Source organism: Chroicocephalus ridibundus, chromosome 6, assembly GCF_963924245.1.
Source record: "Chroicocephalus ridibundus chromosome 6, bChrRid1.1, whole genome shotgun sequence".
NCBI lineage: Eukaryota > Metazoa > Chordata > Aves > Charadriiformes > Laridae > Chroicocephalus > Chroicocephalus ridibundus.
Genome location: NC_086289.1, coordinates 27,543,036 through 27,560,068, shown reverse-complemented (window position 1 = coordinate 27,560,068; position 17,033 = coordinate 27,543,036). Strand labels below are relative to the sequence as shown.

At 39.7% G+C, this 17,033-nt stretch overlaps 1 protein-coding gene across 7 annotated transcripts in view; it reads right to left on the bottom strand.

Moving 5' to 3' along the window:
* The window catches only part of ZMIZ1 (zinc finger MIZ-type containing 1), a 352,580-nt gene that overhangs the window by 117,691 nt on the left and 217,856 nt on the right, over positions 1-17,033 (bottom strand). For all 7 annotated transcript variants that reach the window (XM_063339621.1, XM_063339622.1, XM_063339620.1 and 4 more), the window contains one exon: positions 9,679-9,784. In XM_063339621.1, the coding sequence (XP_063195691.1) occupies positions 9,679-9,784 (106 nt within the window). The remainder of the gene's footprint in view (positions 1-9,678; positions 9,785-17,033) is intronic.

Genomic DNA, 17,033 nt, shown 5'->3' with positions numbered 1-17,033 from the left:
GCAGCTTCTGCTTTCTTTATCACTGCAAGGAGCAATAATTGGCTGCAAAGAATCAAATGAACACAGAATTTACTCCAAAGAAAGACTTTGTCTTTACCTATTAATTTTTCCACACACTGAAAGAGGAAAAAAAGAGCCTCTCTCTTTCGGAAGAGCATTTTTTTCTTTCTTCTGTTCTGACAGTTGCTAGACCACAATGTCAATCTAGTCCTTCCCCAGCTCACAATGATGCTTATCCTAGATATCAGACGTATACTTAGCTAAATTGAGTAAAATTTTAAATCAGAATTTAAAAACAATTTACGTCCTGTAAAGCATGCAAGATGTTGTAACAGAACAGAGAAAGGAGATTTACATAATTTTGGTTTTAACAAAAATCTACCTCAAGTCTTGGCTTTTCCTCTCAAGACAGCACAACAGTGACACAATTCCAGTATCTTTTTGCTTTTCCTTTGGTCAAGTCACAGTTGCTGTAGTTACCGCTAATTATTTCAAACAAACACATTTTGTTGCAATACTAGAAGACCCCTAAAGCAAAACCCCCTTACTGCTTGCAATAGTATCTGGCTTTGGAAGGACCACTCCAACATTCCCAGTGGGAGACAGCAACTGTTATAAATTTCCAACAATTTACATCTCCCAATCTCATTTCAGACCAGTAGTGAGTCATTTTTCACACTGAAAACCTAGAGGTCTCTCTGGTTCTTTGCCTTAATTGAAATTGCTTCTGTAGTAAATACACTAAATAATTTCATTTGTTTTTTCTGTGATGGAAAGACAGCATCTTCCAGAATGAGCAAGATTAATGTCATTTGGGTCTGACCAGACAATCATAGGGGAGCCTATCGCACAAGAAACAAATACCCTGCTTTGTACGCAGATGTTCAGTGTTCAGTTTATCTCCTCAGAAGCATGTTCAGCCTTCTATTATTGAGACATTTATAGAATAGAATTTATTCATAAAAATTCTCAATAAGACACAAATATCCTTGCAGTTTTAATCAGACTATAAAAAAATAAAAAAGGGTGTATTTACCTCGGCATCTAGAAAACCTGCAGAGGAAAGCCAATTTGATGGGTTTCTTTACATGTGTTATTGAAACTTAAGTGAGTTGAGGCAAAAAGAATTCATAAAATGGAAACAATCCAGAGGCCTTATCAAACATGAACATACTAACCTCTACTGAGCTTCTCAGAAAAACAGCACACATTGTAAGAAAAAACACTGCATTTGTTTTGGGAATATACTACTTAACAGCTCTCTTCAGACCCATTTTCTGTTATTCTGTGGTCTTTCTCCTTGAATTCCCTCTCATGAAGAGGCACAAAGACCAATACAAATTAGAACAATCGATGATGATGAATCCTTATGATTCTTTGATTATTCTTTAACTGATATTTAAATGAATATATTTTATCACATAGCACTTACGTAAATACCTTGCTTTGGGCATACTTTAACAGGTGTCCTTGAACATGAGCATTAGAAAATACGAAACACTAGAACATATATTCAGTAAGACTTCTCGGTATGGAAATATCTGTTTTTAAAGAGAAATACCACATATAACATCTCGTCTACTAAGCAGTGTGTTTCACAGAGTGTCATCTCTAAAGTATTCAGAGGAAGAACTTTTCTTAACAGGATGACTACAAGGCTGCAGACGAACCTGCAGGAATTAGGAACGGATCTGAAATTTTGACCAGTGGAATCTCAATTGTATTTAGGAAGTGAACTTGCTGTCCTGAAACTTGATGATCTGATCTGTTCACACAGTTCATGCTTCCAGTCGTTCAGCCCTCCAGCAGCTAAAAAGCTACCAATCCCTGTGGAAGCTGCTGCGTTACTGTTCTCATAGCTGGACTCCTCATGAACTGCTCTGAATGCCTCCAAGACACACAGGCTGATAAAAGAGCACTGGCAGTGAGGTACATTCAGATGCACTGCAGCTCAAAAGGGAACATGTTCAAGACTGCATGCTGTAAGCTGAGAAAAGGTAACTTGTAAAGGGCAAATACCGTTCTGAAGAGTTTGCTTTCTTCTCTCCCATGAATATATGTATGTTTTCACAGCTGCCTCCCTTCTTACTTTCTATTTGTGACTTACCTCATGTTCAGAGGGACTGATACGTTACTCAAAACAACAACAGAAAATAAACCCTCAATATTCACACTGAGACCAAGCTCTAGTCTGTCTCTATCACCAAATTTTCAGTTGCTCTCAGCACATATGGGATCCCTGAAGCAGAAGACAGAAAACAGTGATAGAAATCAACAGAAATTTTCTCTGGAGAATGCCAGTTCCAGTCCAAGTGAAAGTGTGTTGCACACACTTGGAAAAAATACTGCCTAGGAATCGCATGACGAGCTAATTCGCTATGTACTTAAAATCCACAGCAAAGTGAGCATTCAGGTAAGTACCAGCCTCATGAAAATCCAAGGCATAAACTAAGAAAACAGCGGAGCTATCTTGTTGCTGTAGTTGAGTCCCTGCAATTTTCCTAAGTGCTACAAGTAAAGGCATTAGTGCAAAAATGTTCCAATCTGGCAGCAGAGTTTTACAGCTACATCTCTCAAAGTCAGAATTGGTACCATGGTAACAAGGACCTGTCAAATGTTAAAAAGAACAGGCCAGATAAATCGCATGATATTTTGGCTAGACAGAATAAAGAAGCAGTAGCTCAGCCATGCAGCCTCCTTTATAAACATAGGTGTTCAAGTGCACAACAGAGCAGTGAATGCCAAAAAGGAAGTAAATTTCCATTCCAGCAAAATAATACCTACATAGATATGTCATGAGGTCCTAAAACTCACATTAAAGATGAAGAGGAATTGTCAACCTGAGGATAATGGAAGTCTGACACAAGTATGATCGTGTTTCTTCTAAGAGTAGAAGGCAGACCAAACGCATCAGCAGCAGACATCTCAGAAGACGGGAAGAGGAACAGCTCGAACAAGGAGGGCCCATTGGAGAAGAGCATCTCTCATTGTGCAAGTCTTTCAGATGCTCCATCTCAAGACGTTTGAGAGCTGACTCCTGACAAGTCTGCCGCACGCCAAGCCAACCTGGCAGAGGCTCAAGATACAGGATACAATTTTCCAAACTGCAGGTCTTTTTAGAGTTTTGTTCTGAATAAACTCATGAGCAAGACAAATGTGCAAAGTCCACTGTACCTTCCTCGTGATCCCCTTTTCTGCAGTCAATGTAGATGTGGTGTCACAGACTCCAGATATGAATTAATGCTGCTTGCCACTGAGCAACAGTACTGACTGTGTTTCACTTTGGTCAAGGGGGGGGTGCCAACTTCGTTAACAGAAACTACTGAAACTAACCCCACAATCTGAATGAATTTAGAATGAATTACTCATCTATTTGTAGTATCCACACTATAAATCTTTAGGAAAGAGAGCCTTAGTTGCAACAAAGGTATATCTTGCCAATATATGTTCCAGAACAGAATTATTTTATCTGTATGATGACAAAGCATAAGTGTCCCAGCTGAAACCATGGCTCCACCGCACTGGATACATACCTACAGGGGAAGAGGTAGTTTCTGTCCTGCATAATGGTGAATTTAATTAAACCAGACAAATAAAACTGAGAGGGAAGGCATATTATTATCCTTGCTTCAAAGATATAAAACTACAAAACAGAGAGCAAAGCGGCCAAGGGCACACAGTGAGAATCTGTGGTAAGAGCAGGGAATTGAACCTAGAGATCGCTTGAAATGTAGTCAGTCTTCTGCATCAAAAGCTGTTTTGGAAGGCAACAGCTAAAAGAAAATGATACCTTTATTTTAATGAACAGTGTCAAGTGGACAGTTTCAGGACAGTCCTCTAAATACCTATGCAGTAGGTATTTACTAAATACCTACTCTAAATACCAATGGAGCAGTCAGCTGCACAGAAATGTAGCAAAAATTTAGGGCTACACAGGTAAAAGGTGCTTAACCAGCTTCCAACTGCATCAAGAACCACATAATACAGTCAGTTTCATACATTTATTGAGTTTTATCTTTAAACAGGCAGTTTGATTTTTCCATTTTCCTTTCCTCTGCTCCCTCCCCCCCTGCTGTTACTCTAACTGAAAACCTTTTCCAAATGCAACTGCCCTAATAGTTCAGAATTTCCCCCTCATTTCAATAATTTATTCAGTTTCCACCTCTATTTTTTTTTGTGCCAACACTGTCCTGTAGCTTCATAGCTCTTCTTGTTCTAAGTTGTTTATTTGTTAGTATTTACATACATTTCATAACTCTGCTCAGGTTTCATTTCACGAACAACCCAAGCCAAGCTCTTCTACTCTGCTCTTATAAACCTGCCTACTCATTCTTCTTATCTGCCACTTCCCTAAGTACAGGTACAGTATTTGTGTTTCTTCTCCAGTCATATGAGACCATTTTGACTTGACTGATTCGCTGAAAAATCTTTGGTGTGAGGCATAAGACTGACAATTCATATGCTATTTCTTTCCAAATGCAGGCATGTCAGTCATTCGGTCCCTTCAAGCTGGAGGGATGCCATTGGCCTTGGCTGTAGTAATTTCCATTCTATACTTGTAAACCTTTTAGTCGCCTCACTTTGCCTTGTCTCCACAGATAATGTGAGCATTGTTATTGGAAATTTAGAAAAAGTGTTCATCTGTCCTTATGGTCCTCCATAGTGTAGAGGTTATCGTTACTTTCTACCTTTTCCTCATTCATATTGCAGCCTCCTTTCTTCTCTCCTTTTCTCTCATTTCTGTAAGTTTCATTTGATAATACACCAAAATGCACTTTGCCCCATCTATACTATTGCTTTGAAACAAGGTAGTAAAACATGTTAGATGATATACCCCGATCAGGACATACCTTAGATCTCGGTATCTTGCGTCCAATGCACTCTCACTGCAAATACCTTTGTGAACCCACAGTCCCACTTATGCACAGCTTTGGTATCATGTCCACCAAGAACACCCCTATTATTTTACAGTTATATTACAATCATTAAAGCTAAAGAAATAAACAAAACATAATGTAAAAATCGTCAGATACCATAAAGTTTTAGTTTATGTTCCATATAAAATTAAGATTATTGAGCAGTACTGCTCTTGAAAAGTAAAATCAAAAGCGCACCAGGCAGAGCCTAAGGGACTGAAAACAAAGCAGTATCAAAAAGAGGTTGCTATCTCTGCTATCAAACATCTAACACTTAGCTGCCCATCCAAGCTATCACAGCATTTGTTTGCTGTAGCTTCTCAGTGACTGCTAAAGTACCTTTTCTGCACAGTTCTGCCCTCAGGCGCCTTCCTCGTCTCTCTCTCTTTACAGAGATACTGAACACTGTCCTTTTCTGACAAAGCTCCCTGGATGATCTCATCCTGTCGTCCCCTTGTCTGGCCTCAGCTTGGCCTCCTGAGAAAAGCAAAAGTAAGCTACAAGAGCAATGAAGTTCAGTAGCTCGATAAAGTATTTTTTAAAAAAATATTTCAGAACAGAAAATTATTCCTTCTCTCCTTTTTTCCTTTTTCTTTTTTGACATAAACACTCAGATCACTGAACTCTGTTTTACAGACCTTAAAATAAAGCTACCAAATCACTGGAAATCTTGTACAGGAAGGACAAAGGCAGCAGATATCATGCTCAGAAAAGGTCCAAGCAAGCACTATTCAAAAAGGTCTTCTTCAGGTTCAAGGAAGAAAAACCAGAATATGCAAACACCCATGCACTCACATATCAAGCGCAACTGAGGTTGCTTCAGTCTGAAAGCAAATGAGCAGGCAGCAAACCTGCTGGGCCATTCCAAATAGGCATCACAACAAGGCAAAGGAATTTGCCGTGGAAGGTGTGGGGAGCAGCTGTCACCGAAAGAGACACATATATTTTTAAAGGCTTTATCATTTGTCTTTAGGGTGGGAAATGCTCTATTTGACCTCCTGCTGAGGCAGCAGCCCAGATGCAGCAGCATGGGCTAGGAGAATAAAAGGAGGCACAGCTATTATTTCAGGTACAAACACCAGAAAGCAGAGACAAAAGGCACAGTCATTACATCATCATTACTATTTAAAAGCACACATGACAACTTTTTAATACTTCTCATGCCACATGGGTCCCCCCTCAAGGCATTCTCCAAAACAATCTGTATTAGCTAATTATTAACTATGTCAATGGCCAAGTAAAAGCAGGGCAACATCAAACACTGTCTCGGCAACACAAAACGGTCTTGGATGGGAAATGCTAAGGAGCTGACAGGTCTTGGTCTGTCCCCCTGCTTCCCCCCTCCAGCTGTGGCTGTGCCACCGGAGAAGGTTACTGTCCCACCTGGCTCCAGCCTCTCTTCTCTCCCTGCTTCCCCGTACTGTGATCTGCCATCTGCAGCTCCTGGAATCACTCCTCAACCTCTTCAGCTTAGCAAGGAGCTACCATCAAAATGGTTTACAAAAGCTGTACCAGCAAAAGCTCTTCTGCCAGTACATGTCCCTGTGGAAGCTCAGGCTGGGAACTGCCAGAGAACAGGAGTAGGACTACCAATCGCACGGGTCCAGCTGCCTCTGCGAACCAGCAGACCTCAGGGACATCAGGCTGGGGTGGTCCACCTGCTCCACACAGCAGAGCTGCAAAGCCTGCCAGCCACCACTGCCAGCCCACTGCAGGCATCCCAGCCTGCACGACACCAGTCCACAAGCCTTGTCCTCAGCTGTAAACAGGCATTAATATAGTTGATGGCCCTTGAAAGGATTTGGTGCAACTATTTTCTCCAGTGTTCACCTACTCAAATGCATTTCAATTAGAAAAGGTGTTTTTTCTCCTTACATTTCAGAATGTCAGCCACTAAACAATATGGATTAAAAGTGTTTCCAGAGCGATCCCTTTGGCAGCATTAAATTCATACCCGAAGGAATGAATTCAAACCATTGTAAATTCCCCTTAAGCCCGGAGTGAGGGAAAAACAAATGCTTATTCATTAAAAATAATGCCATTTGATATCTACATCGGGGACTTCCGTAGGAAAGTGACTGGAAGAAATGTTGAAGGTGTCTTTCAACAGATGCAACAGGAAAAAAGAATCATAGAATCATAGGGTTGGAAGGGACCTCTGGAGATCATCTAGTCCAACCCCCCTGCCAGAGCAGGGTCACCTAGAGCAGGTTGCACAGGAACGCATCCAGGCGGGTTTTGAATGTCTCCAGAGTTGGAGACTCCACCACCTCTCTGGGCAGCCTGTTCCAGTGCTCTGCCACCCTCAAAGTAAAGAAGTTCCTCCTCATGTTTAGGTGGAACTTCCTATGCTCAAGTTTGTGTCCATTACCTCTTGTCCTGTCCCCGGACACCACTGAAAAGATCCTGGCCCCATCCTCTTGACACACACTCTTTAAGTATTTATAAGTGTTGATAAGGTCCCCCCTCAGCCGTCTTTTTTCCAGACTGAAGAGACCCAAATCCCTCAGCCTTTCTTCATAAGAGAATTAAACTCTTTGACTAAAGAGTTAGTCAAAAAACAACATGCAAGCATCCTTGACAACAACTTAAGCAAATAATGAAAGGCAGCTTTCAATGATGCACACTGTTTACAAAAAAAGCAAAGGACAATCTCAACATTTTTACAAAAACTAAGTGAGGGAGCAGAGCCACCGTTGCTTTAGGAATTAGAAAATGTTAATGCACTCAAGATGTGTAAATTAACCCTTTCAAAAAAAGCCAGGATGGTCTGAAGCAACCTCACATTTGTAATCCCAGCCTGTCAGTCTTTCAAGTTGACCAATCAATGATTTAGCTTCTTGTAAATCGTATATGAATGTGACATCCTTAGGGTAGGGGCTATATGTGACATTTCACAAAATATGTTATGGTATGCCCCAAAATATAAGTATTTAATACAGACAATAAGAGCACTAAAAACCACGATGTGGATGGGCATGATGAAATCCCTGGAATAACTGGTTAACTAACTGTATACATGGTAAAACTAAAGTAGTTGTGAAACCAAGTATTTAAGATCACTGGAAATAAATTAGTTGCATATGCAACTGAGAAACAGGACTGAGAAGGTTTTTACAGTACACTGAGAGAAAAGCACATGATTTCATTACCAGCTTTCCCATTATTGTATCAATTAACAATGGAAAGACTGAAATCTGTACAGATTGCCAGGGCAATGAGTTGGGGGAAAAAAAAAAAAAAAGGCAAGCATATATTCCCCAAAAGTCATTACTGACAGAAATCAAACACTTTTCTAGGACTTGATCTTCTAGTCTTTTCTAGGACGTGATGACTGACCAGCACTTTTCAAGACTATCTCCTCATCCAAGCCCTAAAAGAAAAGGACTGCAACATGAAAAGATCCAAAGACTCACAGCTTCACCTTCACTAACACACTGATGGAGACACACTTCAGGAAGGGTTCATAGAGAGGGGCTATGACTACTTTTAATCAGTATATTTTCAAAGGAAATACAGTTTTAATGTCTCACTTAATGCACTTATAGCTGGAAATCCTCATTTGACAAGCTTTTTTTTTTAAAAATAAAATATCAAGAAGAGGTGATAGTAACTTACTAGAAATTGAGAAAAAAGGGAGATCGTGCCCAGTCAACTGTATGTTTTATCTTCCACACAGTTTTCTGGGATGCAAATCAGACAGTTTATTCGACATCTAGTAAAATTAATGATCCCTTCCCATACAAAAAATAAATCACTAAGTCCAGTGAATATGCCTTGATGTGAAAGCCACTTTTGCATGAGGAACTGCTTAGAGCACTTAGGTCAAAAGGAAGCCATGAAGTTTGAGGCTGAAAAAAAACTGATAAGGAGCATGAGAAGAAATGTTAACACCCAATCAGTTGACTACAAATTACTGTTTTGGAAGAAGGTAACCTTTTCTGATGTTCAAAACCAGGGACTGCATACCAGTTTAGCACTAAGCAGAAAAGTTTTCCATGCTCAGTCTGGAATGGAACAGTTATCTGCCCGTTTTCCAAGTCAGTGCACATTATGTTGACATTCATCAGCTAATGAAAGAAAAGGAGAACCAGAATTAAATGCTCCAGTTGAATCACACATGTGAGACCCTGAAGTACATTTTCTACTTTTACTATACAGAGAAGCAATGGTAATACATCATTATCAAATATTGCTACTTGATCAGAGCCCTGTAACAGGTTATTGCCATAAAATACTGGAAAAACGGCTACTTTATATATACCAATAGCACTGCCACCTACCCTTGCCTCAAAATTCTAAAGCTAATGACTAGATGTACAAGAAACCACAGTACTTGTTTGCAGGGACATATGCAGTCAAGGAATAAAAGTTTGGCAAATAGATATACCAGGGAGTGCAGAATGAATGTGAAGTATTTAGAGGTTGACACGTAACAAAATCCATGGTTTACCAAGATGGAGGGGCCTGAGTGTGTTCATTCTCACCATGAAATTACTGAACATCTGTGCTTCTGGAAGTAACATTTCATCTAGAAGATCAAACAGGGCAACGAACAGCACTAGTTGAGGAAAATACAAATTTCCGAAGTCATGTATCCTCATAACAGCGTGCCATTGAAATGCTAAAAGCAGCAGCACTATTACCACCAAATACGTGTTTCGTTTTGTTTTCTAAAGAATCCAAGACAGTCACAGGTAGCATTTATTCAGAATAAGACCATGCAAGAATCAGTAATAGACCAAAAAAAGGCTTTTCCTACCAGCTGATTTTGGAGTGAATTTGTCCCTGTTGGCTGCACATACTGCCAGTAGCCTGTATCCAAGATCCAAGTCAAATCCTTGCTGAGCTGCCACTCGACTAACCACCTGCAAAGGGAAAGAGAGAAAGCTTCATTAGAAAGCTCTTTGCAAAGTTACATTAACCTGCTTATCAGCGCCAATGTTAGGTAACTGAATCTGCTGTGAGCGCCACAGTACAAGCATGGTATGAGGCATTGCTCTCCAGTAGTTCCCAGTGCAAGCACAGCAAGCTGAGCACAGGAGTCTTCCGGTGACCTGGTAGTTTGCCCACTCACCAGAAGAAGGGCCTGGTAGTTTCATAACGTTGAAGAGACAAAGCTTTTCCAGAAGAAATAATGCGAGAGAAATGTATGCAAAGATTGTATAGAATATTTTTACTGTATTTTAATGTAAATTAAAAATTTTAATTAATTTTAAATTTAATTTTTAATTTCATTTTAAAATTAATTAAAAATACAATTTCACTCTACTTGAGACTTCTCTGTGTCTGTGTCACTAGCAGTTCCTGGCCCTGTTCTCAAGAGCAGCACCCAGGTCCTTTAGGTTAAAGTGCCCTCCTCCACACTGATGGGCAGCGTTCTCCTACGCTGTGATCAGCGTCACAGTTGCTGCATTTTAACAATGCCACATTGGGAATCATGTTTACTCCAGTTTTACAATAAATAGGCCTGTGCAAGAAGTATTTGCCAAACACATTAAATAGGAAAATAAGTTTTTTCCTTTTTTTTTTTTTTTTTTTTTTTGACTAATCTAGGAGATGACTAGCAAAACCAGGCAAATCAAAGACTGGGGTTAAGGATGAAAAAAGCAGTCAAGGGTTTCTCCAGGCCAGCAACTCAGCTATCAGCCAAGAATGTATCCTCATGAAAATCTGCATAGTGTAAACACAATACTGCGGTCATTCTGGCAAACTGTGCTAAAGTTATACACAGCAGAGCTTTTATATTGCCTTCTAGTGGCACAGGATGACTTCAGACTCAGAAACATAGATAAAACAGATTATTCTTAACATTGCCATTACGGCTTTGGAATGACAATGGTCAAGGCACTCCACAAGAAACAGAACGCCATTTCCTTCTGTGAAGCAAAAGAAAGTCCCTATCCTAAATAGCTTACAATACAAGAAAATATCTTTTTCCCACCCCTATCTCCATCTGAAAGCTTCTTTCTACAGTAATGGCACAGCAATTATGTGTCCAGATTGTTTCCCCCAAAAAGCAACAGTATAGAACAGAGTAAAAAAACAACGCATGTGATAACCTACAAATGGTAAATAAATGCACTATTCTGCCCTACCTACTCAACACTACTACATGAATGTTATTATTCTGAACTTTTTCCAATATCCACTTTTCCCAATTAGCAATTAAGAACCAAATTTCTTTCTTAAGAAAGAATTAGCACAGATAAAATTTCCTTGCAGATTTTTGTTGTTTCTGTTGTTCCTATTAATTTAGAAATTGCAGATTCACGTGACTTTATCAGGTGGGAGTGTGCTCTCCCTAAATTTTTTTCAACCCTCCCAATCTCAAAATTGAGTAGAGTGCTTCTGAGAAATGAAATGAGAATTTGGGATGATCAGTACAATAATACACAACCGTAGAACACACCTACTGTTTTATCTCCTGTTTCTCTTTACAATTACGATTGTAAATTTTAGATAGGAAAGAAAAAAATATTTGCAAGGAATGCAATTATTTTTGATACATCAAAAAACATGTCCAACTTGGTAGATCAACCTTTAATCCTTTACACTTAAAAGTCTGATTGTTGTTAATATCCTGGCTAAGACTCTGGGTCCAAACTTGCAAAAATAAGATAAAATAAAAAGAACACAAGCAAAAGAACAACAGCAAAACAATAAGACAGTTCACATTTCATGCTAAGTTAGCAATACGGGTAAAGACTGGTGGGCTGCTATGAGATCTGGAAGACACTTACACACTTGGAAATCTAACTGTTCCCCTTTCCTACTTCCAGTATCACCATAGTTCAGCCAGTAACAGGCAGATGTGAGGGAAGGGATCAGTAGGAAGTAGACAGAAGTTCCTCTAAAAAACCCATCTTGTTAAAGGCTCAGGAGGGCAATGTCTCATTGATGTGTAAACATTATTTAAACTCCTTTACGCATCATCTACTGTACCATCACAGAGGAATGCATTTCAGAGTGCTGCTCAGGTCTGTAAAATAAAGGAGAAAGGGCCCTTCCATTTCTGTTTTGGAAAAGCACATTATCATTGAACTGTTTATTTTGAAACTGGACAGAAACGAAGGCAGATACCCCTGCCCATCAGTGAGCACATGGTAACTTAAGAAACACACTGCCTGCTTATATGCTTGGTTCATTTTCAGTCATGAAGCTACAGATACTGAGACCCTGCTGGCCAGGGGCCAAGTCACTACTCTCAACTGACATCTTAGAATCACAGAATTGTTTAGGTTGGAAGGGACTTTCCAGATCATTGAGTACAACCATCAGCCTAACACTGCCAAAACCACCACTAAACCATGTCCCTAAGCACCATGTGTACCCGTCTTTTAAATACCTCCAGGGATGGCGATTCCACCACTTCCCTGGGCAGCCTGTTCCAATGTTTGATAACCCTTTTGGTGAAGAAATTTTTCCTAATAACCAATCTGAACCTCCCTTGGTGAACTTGAGGTCATCTTGCTAGTTATGGAAAAAAATCTACACGGTAACTCAGGAAATACAGAGAATCATAAAATCCTGAAAGCCAATCTATGATTGCAATATGTTCACTGAATAGATTGCAAAGTCTGGGTCAGTCCAAGTCCTATCAAGAGGCTGAGGCCTAACCTGTTACACTCAGTTTCTTCCTCTTAATTTCCTCCACCAGAGAAAGCACTGCTCTGTACCTCACTGTGGCCAAAAGCAGAGCTTCCAGATGCTGAGGCATGCAGTCCCGATGCTGACTGCACCCCGATGGCCATGGCATCGTCCTGCTAAAGCCTACCTTGAAGCAGGTGAAGCTATACCTTAGCAAGCACTGCAAGCAGAAGACTAAGCATGAGATGGCAGAATCTGAACTTGCAAGTCTAGAGAAGTCAGCCAGTCAAACTACTAATAATTGCTCAAGTTTTTAATCTAATTTTTAATGGAAAGTGTGAGAGGAAAAAACCTGCAAATTCATTTTAGCTAAAAAAAGTTGAAAAAAATAATCTAAATTTGAAAGAAAGTGCTTCCACTAACAACCTGCACAAAACCCCCTTCATCCTCTCAAAAGAAGAAAAAACCCTCAGCTACCCAATAGAAAACAGACATTGCTAATAAAATTTCCATTTTGCCAAGAGTCATTTTCCACCTAAATTTTTCTTCTATGCACTCCACTAAATGCGGAAAGACGCTCTGTAAAACAAACAGGTCAAACAATGCTCAAGAAGGCTTTCTCCACTAGCCCTTGGCTTTTGTACACCACTCCTCTGCAATCCCCTTGGTCAACACAAATAGGGTGGTTCACATTTTGTTTCCAGTTTCTTCATGGGCTTACCAATTTTTGCAGTAGCTGCATTTAAAGTTTAAGGTTTTTCTTTCAATTGTGACAGCTAAAGACTTTATTTCAAAATGAAAGTCAAATAGAACAGATCATATATCCTCCAAAGACCCTGTTTCAGGCTGCCTACAACTGAAGTCAGACATGGCTCACTTGGTATTTGGAAGGCTTTCGTCCGGTGAACCTTATGCAAGGGACCTCCTGGCCCTTTAAATGAACACTGAGACTTCTCAGAAACAAGACAACAAATGTGTCACAGGAATATGATCCAGAAAATGCAAAGAACTAACTACAAGACATTTGGTAAGTTTAATATAGTCAGGTCAGCAGATCCTGCTGAAATTTACCTTAGAGTGCCTCAAAGGAACTAGCCCAGGCAAACCTTCTAACTGCCCATGATTATCTTCAGGAATTCATTCAAGACAGACACCTTGGAGACACATCAGATCTCTGGTTTTAAGATGGTAAAAAGGTGAATCTCAGAAATTGCAGGTATCCAGACAGACAACAGAATAAATTACTAAACAAATATTAGGTGAGTAATACAGAACATCATCATGAATCCATAAGCAGAGTGGAGTTTTCTTCTTTGATGAGTTAACTGGCTTTGTAAGCGTAAGGAAGATAGTGGATGTAACATATCCTAACTCTAATATGCCGTTTGATATTGCCCTATATGACACTGTCATAACAGAGGAACATGGCCCAGATGACAGCAGAATAAATTTTACTCAGACTGTTAATTAATAGTCCTCTGTCAAATCATAACTTGTCCTGGGTACAGGTCATTTCTGTGTATTCAGTTGTGACTTGGACAACGAAATACAGTAAATTGTAAAACTTCTAGATGATAACAGGCAGAAGAGTCTGCAAACACTTAAGAGGACAGGATAAGAGTCTAAAATAATCTTTATAAAATGGAAAAATGTTCCAAAACACAGGCCAGAGACACATACGAAATACTACAGATGGGAAAAAGAAATTGAATGCCCAAGTAGAAAATTAGGAACACGCAGCAGAACTCATCTGCTCAGTGCATAAGCACCTAAGGATAAATACTGTGAAAAATGTTTTAGATATTAGAGATCATCAAGCACTGGAACGGGCTGCCTGTCAATCCCTGGAGTTTGAGGGGTAAGGGGATTTACCGTAGACCAGACCAGGAAAAAGAGCAGACACCATGCTCCCTTAGGTCTGTCCCAAGCTGAATCTCAGCAATCCTAGAACCTGCTGCTGACTGGAGCCACCCAGTTTGGTCTGAACCCTGTCTCAGGAACTCTCCCAAGTGTCCTGGTTTGAGGTAAAACAAAAACTCCCTGGGTTTTCATCTTACTCAGGTAACAGTGCTGATCAGATGACATCGAGTCAACACAGTTTCAATTATCCATTCAATGTTACAGCTAAGTGGTACGATACTGCTTGCAAACACACTCAGGCTTTCTCTAACTGCTAATTCAAGTTGAGCACATCGACAAAGATTCAGACAACATGCAGGCAGCACCATGTGTTCAACCATGACTTCATTTTGCAATGCTGTAAGCATGTATCTTAGTTGACCTAAGCATACATGCCATAACATTCCTTTGAAGAGTAGTGCATTTAAAAAAAAAAAAAATAGACATAGTTGCCAGTGATACTGCAATCATAAATTGAGATCATCATCCTTTATCATCGTTGAGAGAGGAGCTTGACCAGCCCAAGGTTCAACACTTAATATTTCTCTGTGTTATTTTACAATAACAGTTGAGACACTTAGAGCTTATAAAAGACAGTCTATTTCCTACATAGCTTGTAACACCTAGCTTTTATTTTAACATAGATATGGTGCTGACAACTATTTCAAGTTGTGTCTTTAAAGGAACATATACCTTATTTGTAAGCAAACATTATTGTAACATTAACTGCCAATAAGAAACTTGGATCACCCCAAACCTTTGAAATCTTTAATCTGAATAATATTGCATTCATAACCAAGACATTGCATTCACTGCCTGTGACACAGCTCTGCAGAGTTCCAGATGCCTGAACTCTCAGGGTCATTGAGAGTACAGGGAAAATGATGAGAGTGAGGTTTTAATGACACAAAAAGCAGAGAAATTTGGCTACCAACTTCTTTTCGCTAAATTTAACTTAAAATTTAAATTTAAAATTAAATTTAACTTAAATTTACAATACCTCCCCCACCCCACCCCCCCTTTGTTTTTTTTTTTTCTCCTTTCTCCTTTTGGAAGGCTAAGGAGCTACACCATGGCAAGCTCCACTCCCTGTCCTTCTTGTCATCACACCACGAAGTATTGGAACAATGCACCTCTTAACCTAACAGGCCTGTTAATCAAGAGAGCTATATGACTGCTTATTACAAAACTCCCTTCCCATTATGTTGCACTTTCAATGAATCTCTTAACTAGCAGCAGTCAAGAGCACCCCCCCCTGCTGGCATCAGAATGAATTTTACCAATTCAATTTGCTGGCTGCTCAAAACTAAAAATGCCATCTGATTGCTAGTTCAGACAGCTCTGTGTTCAGCCACTTGTGCATACTTGAAATTATCTGAATGCAGTTTGAAGACTACAGCAGAAATTTTGTAATTAGAATTCTGCAATGTAGATGGTAATTTTTCCCCCTCAGTAACACACAAAGATCAGATAAACAGGAAGCAAATTGAGGAATTTTGCAACATGAATCGTGATCTGCCTCAAACAGGAAAAAAAAGAGGGGAAAGGGAGGAAGAAATCTTTGTGATGTGAAGTCCTGGTCTGATGAGACTCTTACACTCCAGTTGCAGAAGGGCTGCCTCAACAATACAGACAATCAAAGCAGGTGAATAAAGTTTTATATCGTTAACTAGTTTCTTGCCCTTGATGCTTGAAAACAGACATTAAGTAGGTTCTGTAAATTTACCAGACTCTGCAGAGCCCTTGTATTCGAACTTGGGTTTTCTTAAAACATATTTCCCACGCCACTAGTTGGATAAACACCATATTTTCAAAATAAAATCAATCAGTACCTCTGCCATCTACTACATTTCTTGATACTTCCTGCAACAGTGAAATAAACCATAAGGGTATCTCCTCCTTTACATCCTCTTCCTCTCCTCTGCAAGTCTCTAACAACCATAAACATAGAAGCGAAGGTCACCATACTCAACCCTCTCCATCTGAAATTTTCTCCCAGAGGGAAAGATGCAGGGATTTTGCTTTAATTAAGCCAGCTGATGACTGGGTCACTGCAATACTGTCACCACCTGAGTCCTGGCAGTCTTTGAACAATGATATGGATGAAACATACAACCATCACGTGAGAAAGTGATAAAGGAATTCCAAAAGCATTTCAATTTGGACAGCAACATATCTCAAATAAATATTTTTAAGTTGTAAAATAACCCATGTCTTGACTAACAAAATTAAGTTAAAAAAGGGGTTTAGGACACCATGAGGTCATACACGACAGCCAGCAATACTGAGTTGTTTGGTAGCATTATGAGCTGCTCTGAAGCAGTGTGTTCTGTGCCTGCTGGCCGTACCCTGATGGTACAGCACGTACACAGCCCTGGAGTGCTGTGATGCACTGCAAACATAAAAAACTGTGTGCTTAACAAATGCATGGAGAGGACGATAGAAGTGGAATTTCTGCCACGTGAACTTTTTGTTCTGGAAGTCTTGGATACTCAGTAAATGGAACATTTCTAGGGCTGTAATGGGCAGGTGCATCCTGCCATTTTCTGGGTATAGATATGCCATCAGCTCTCCCATCTATAATTACTCACATTCAGATCCTAACCTGATTTAAAATCTGATTTTTTG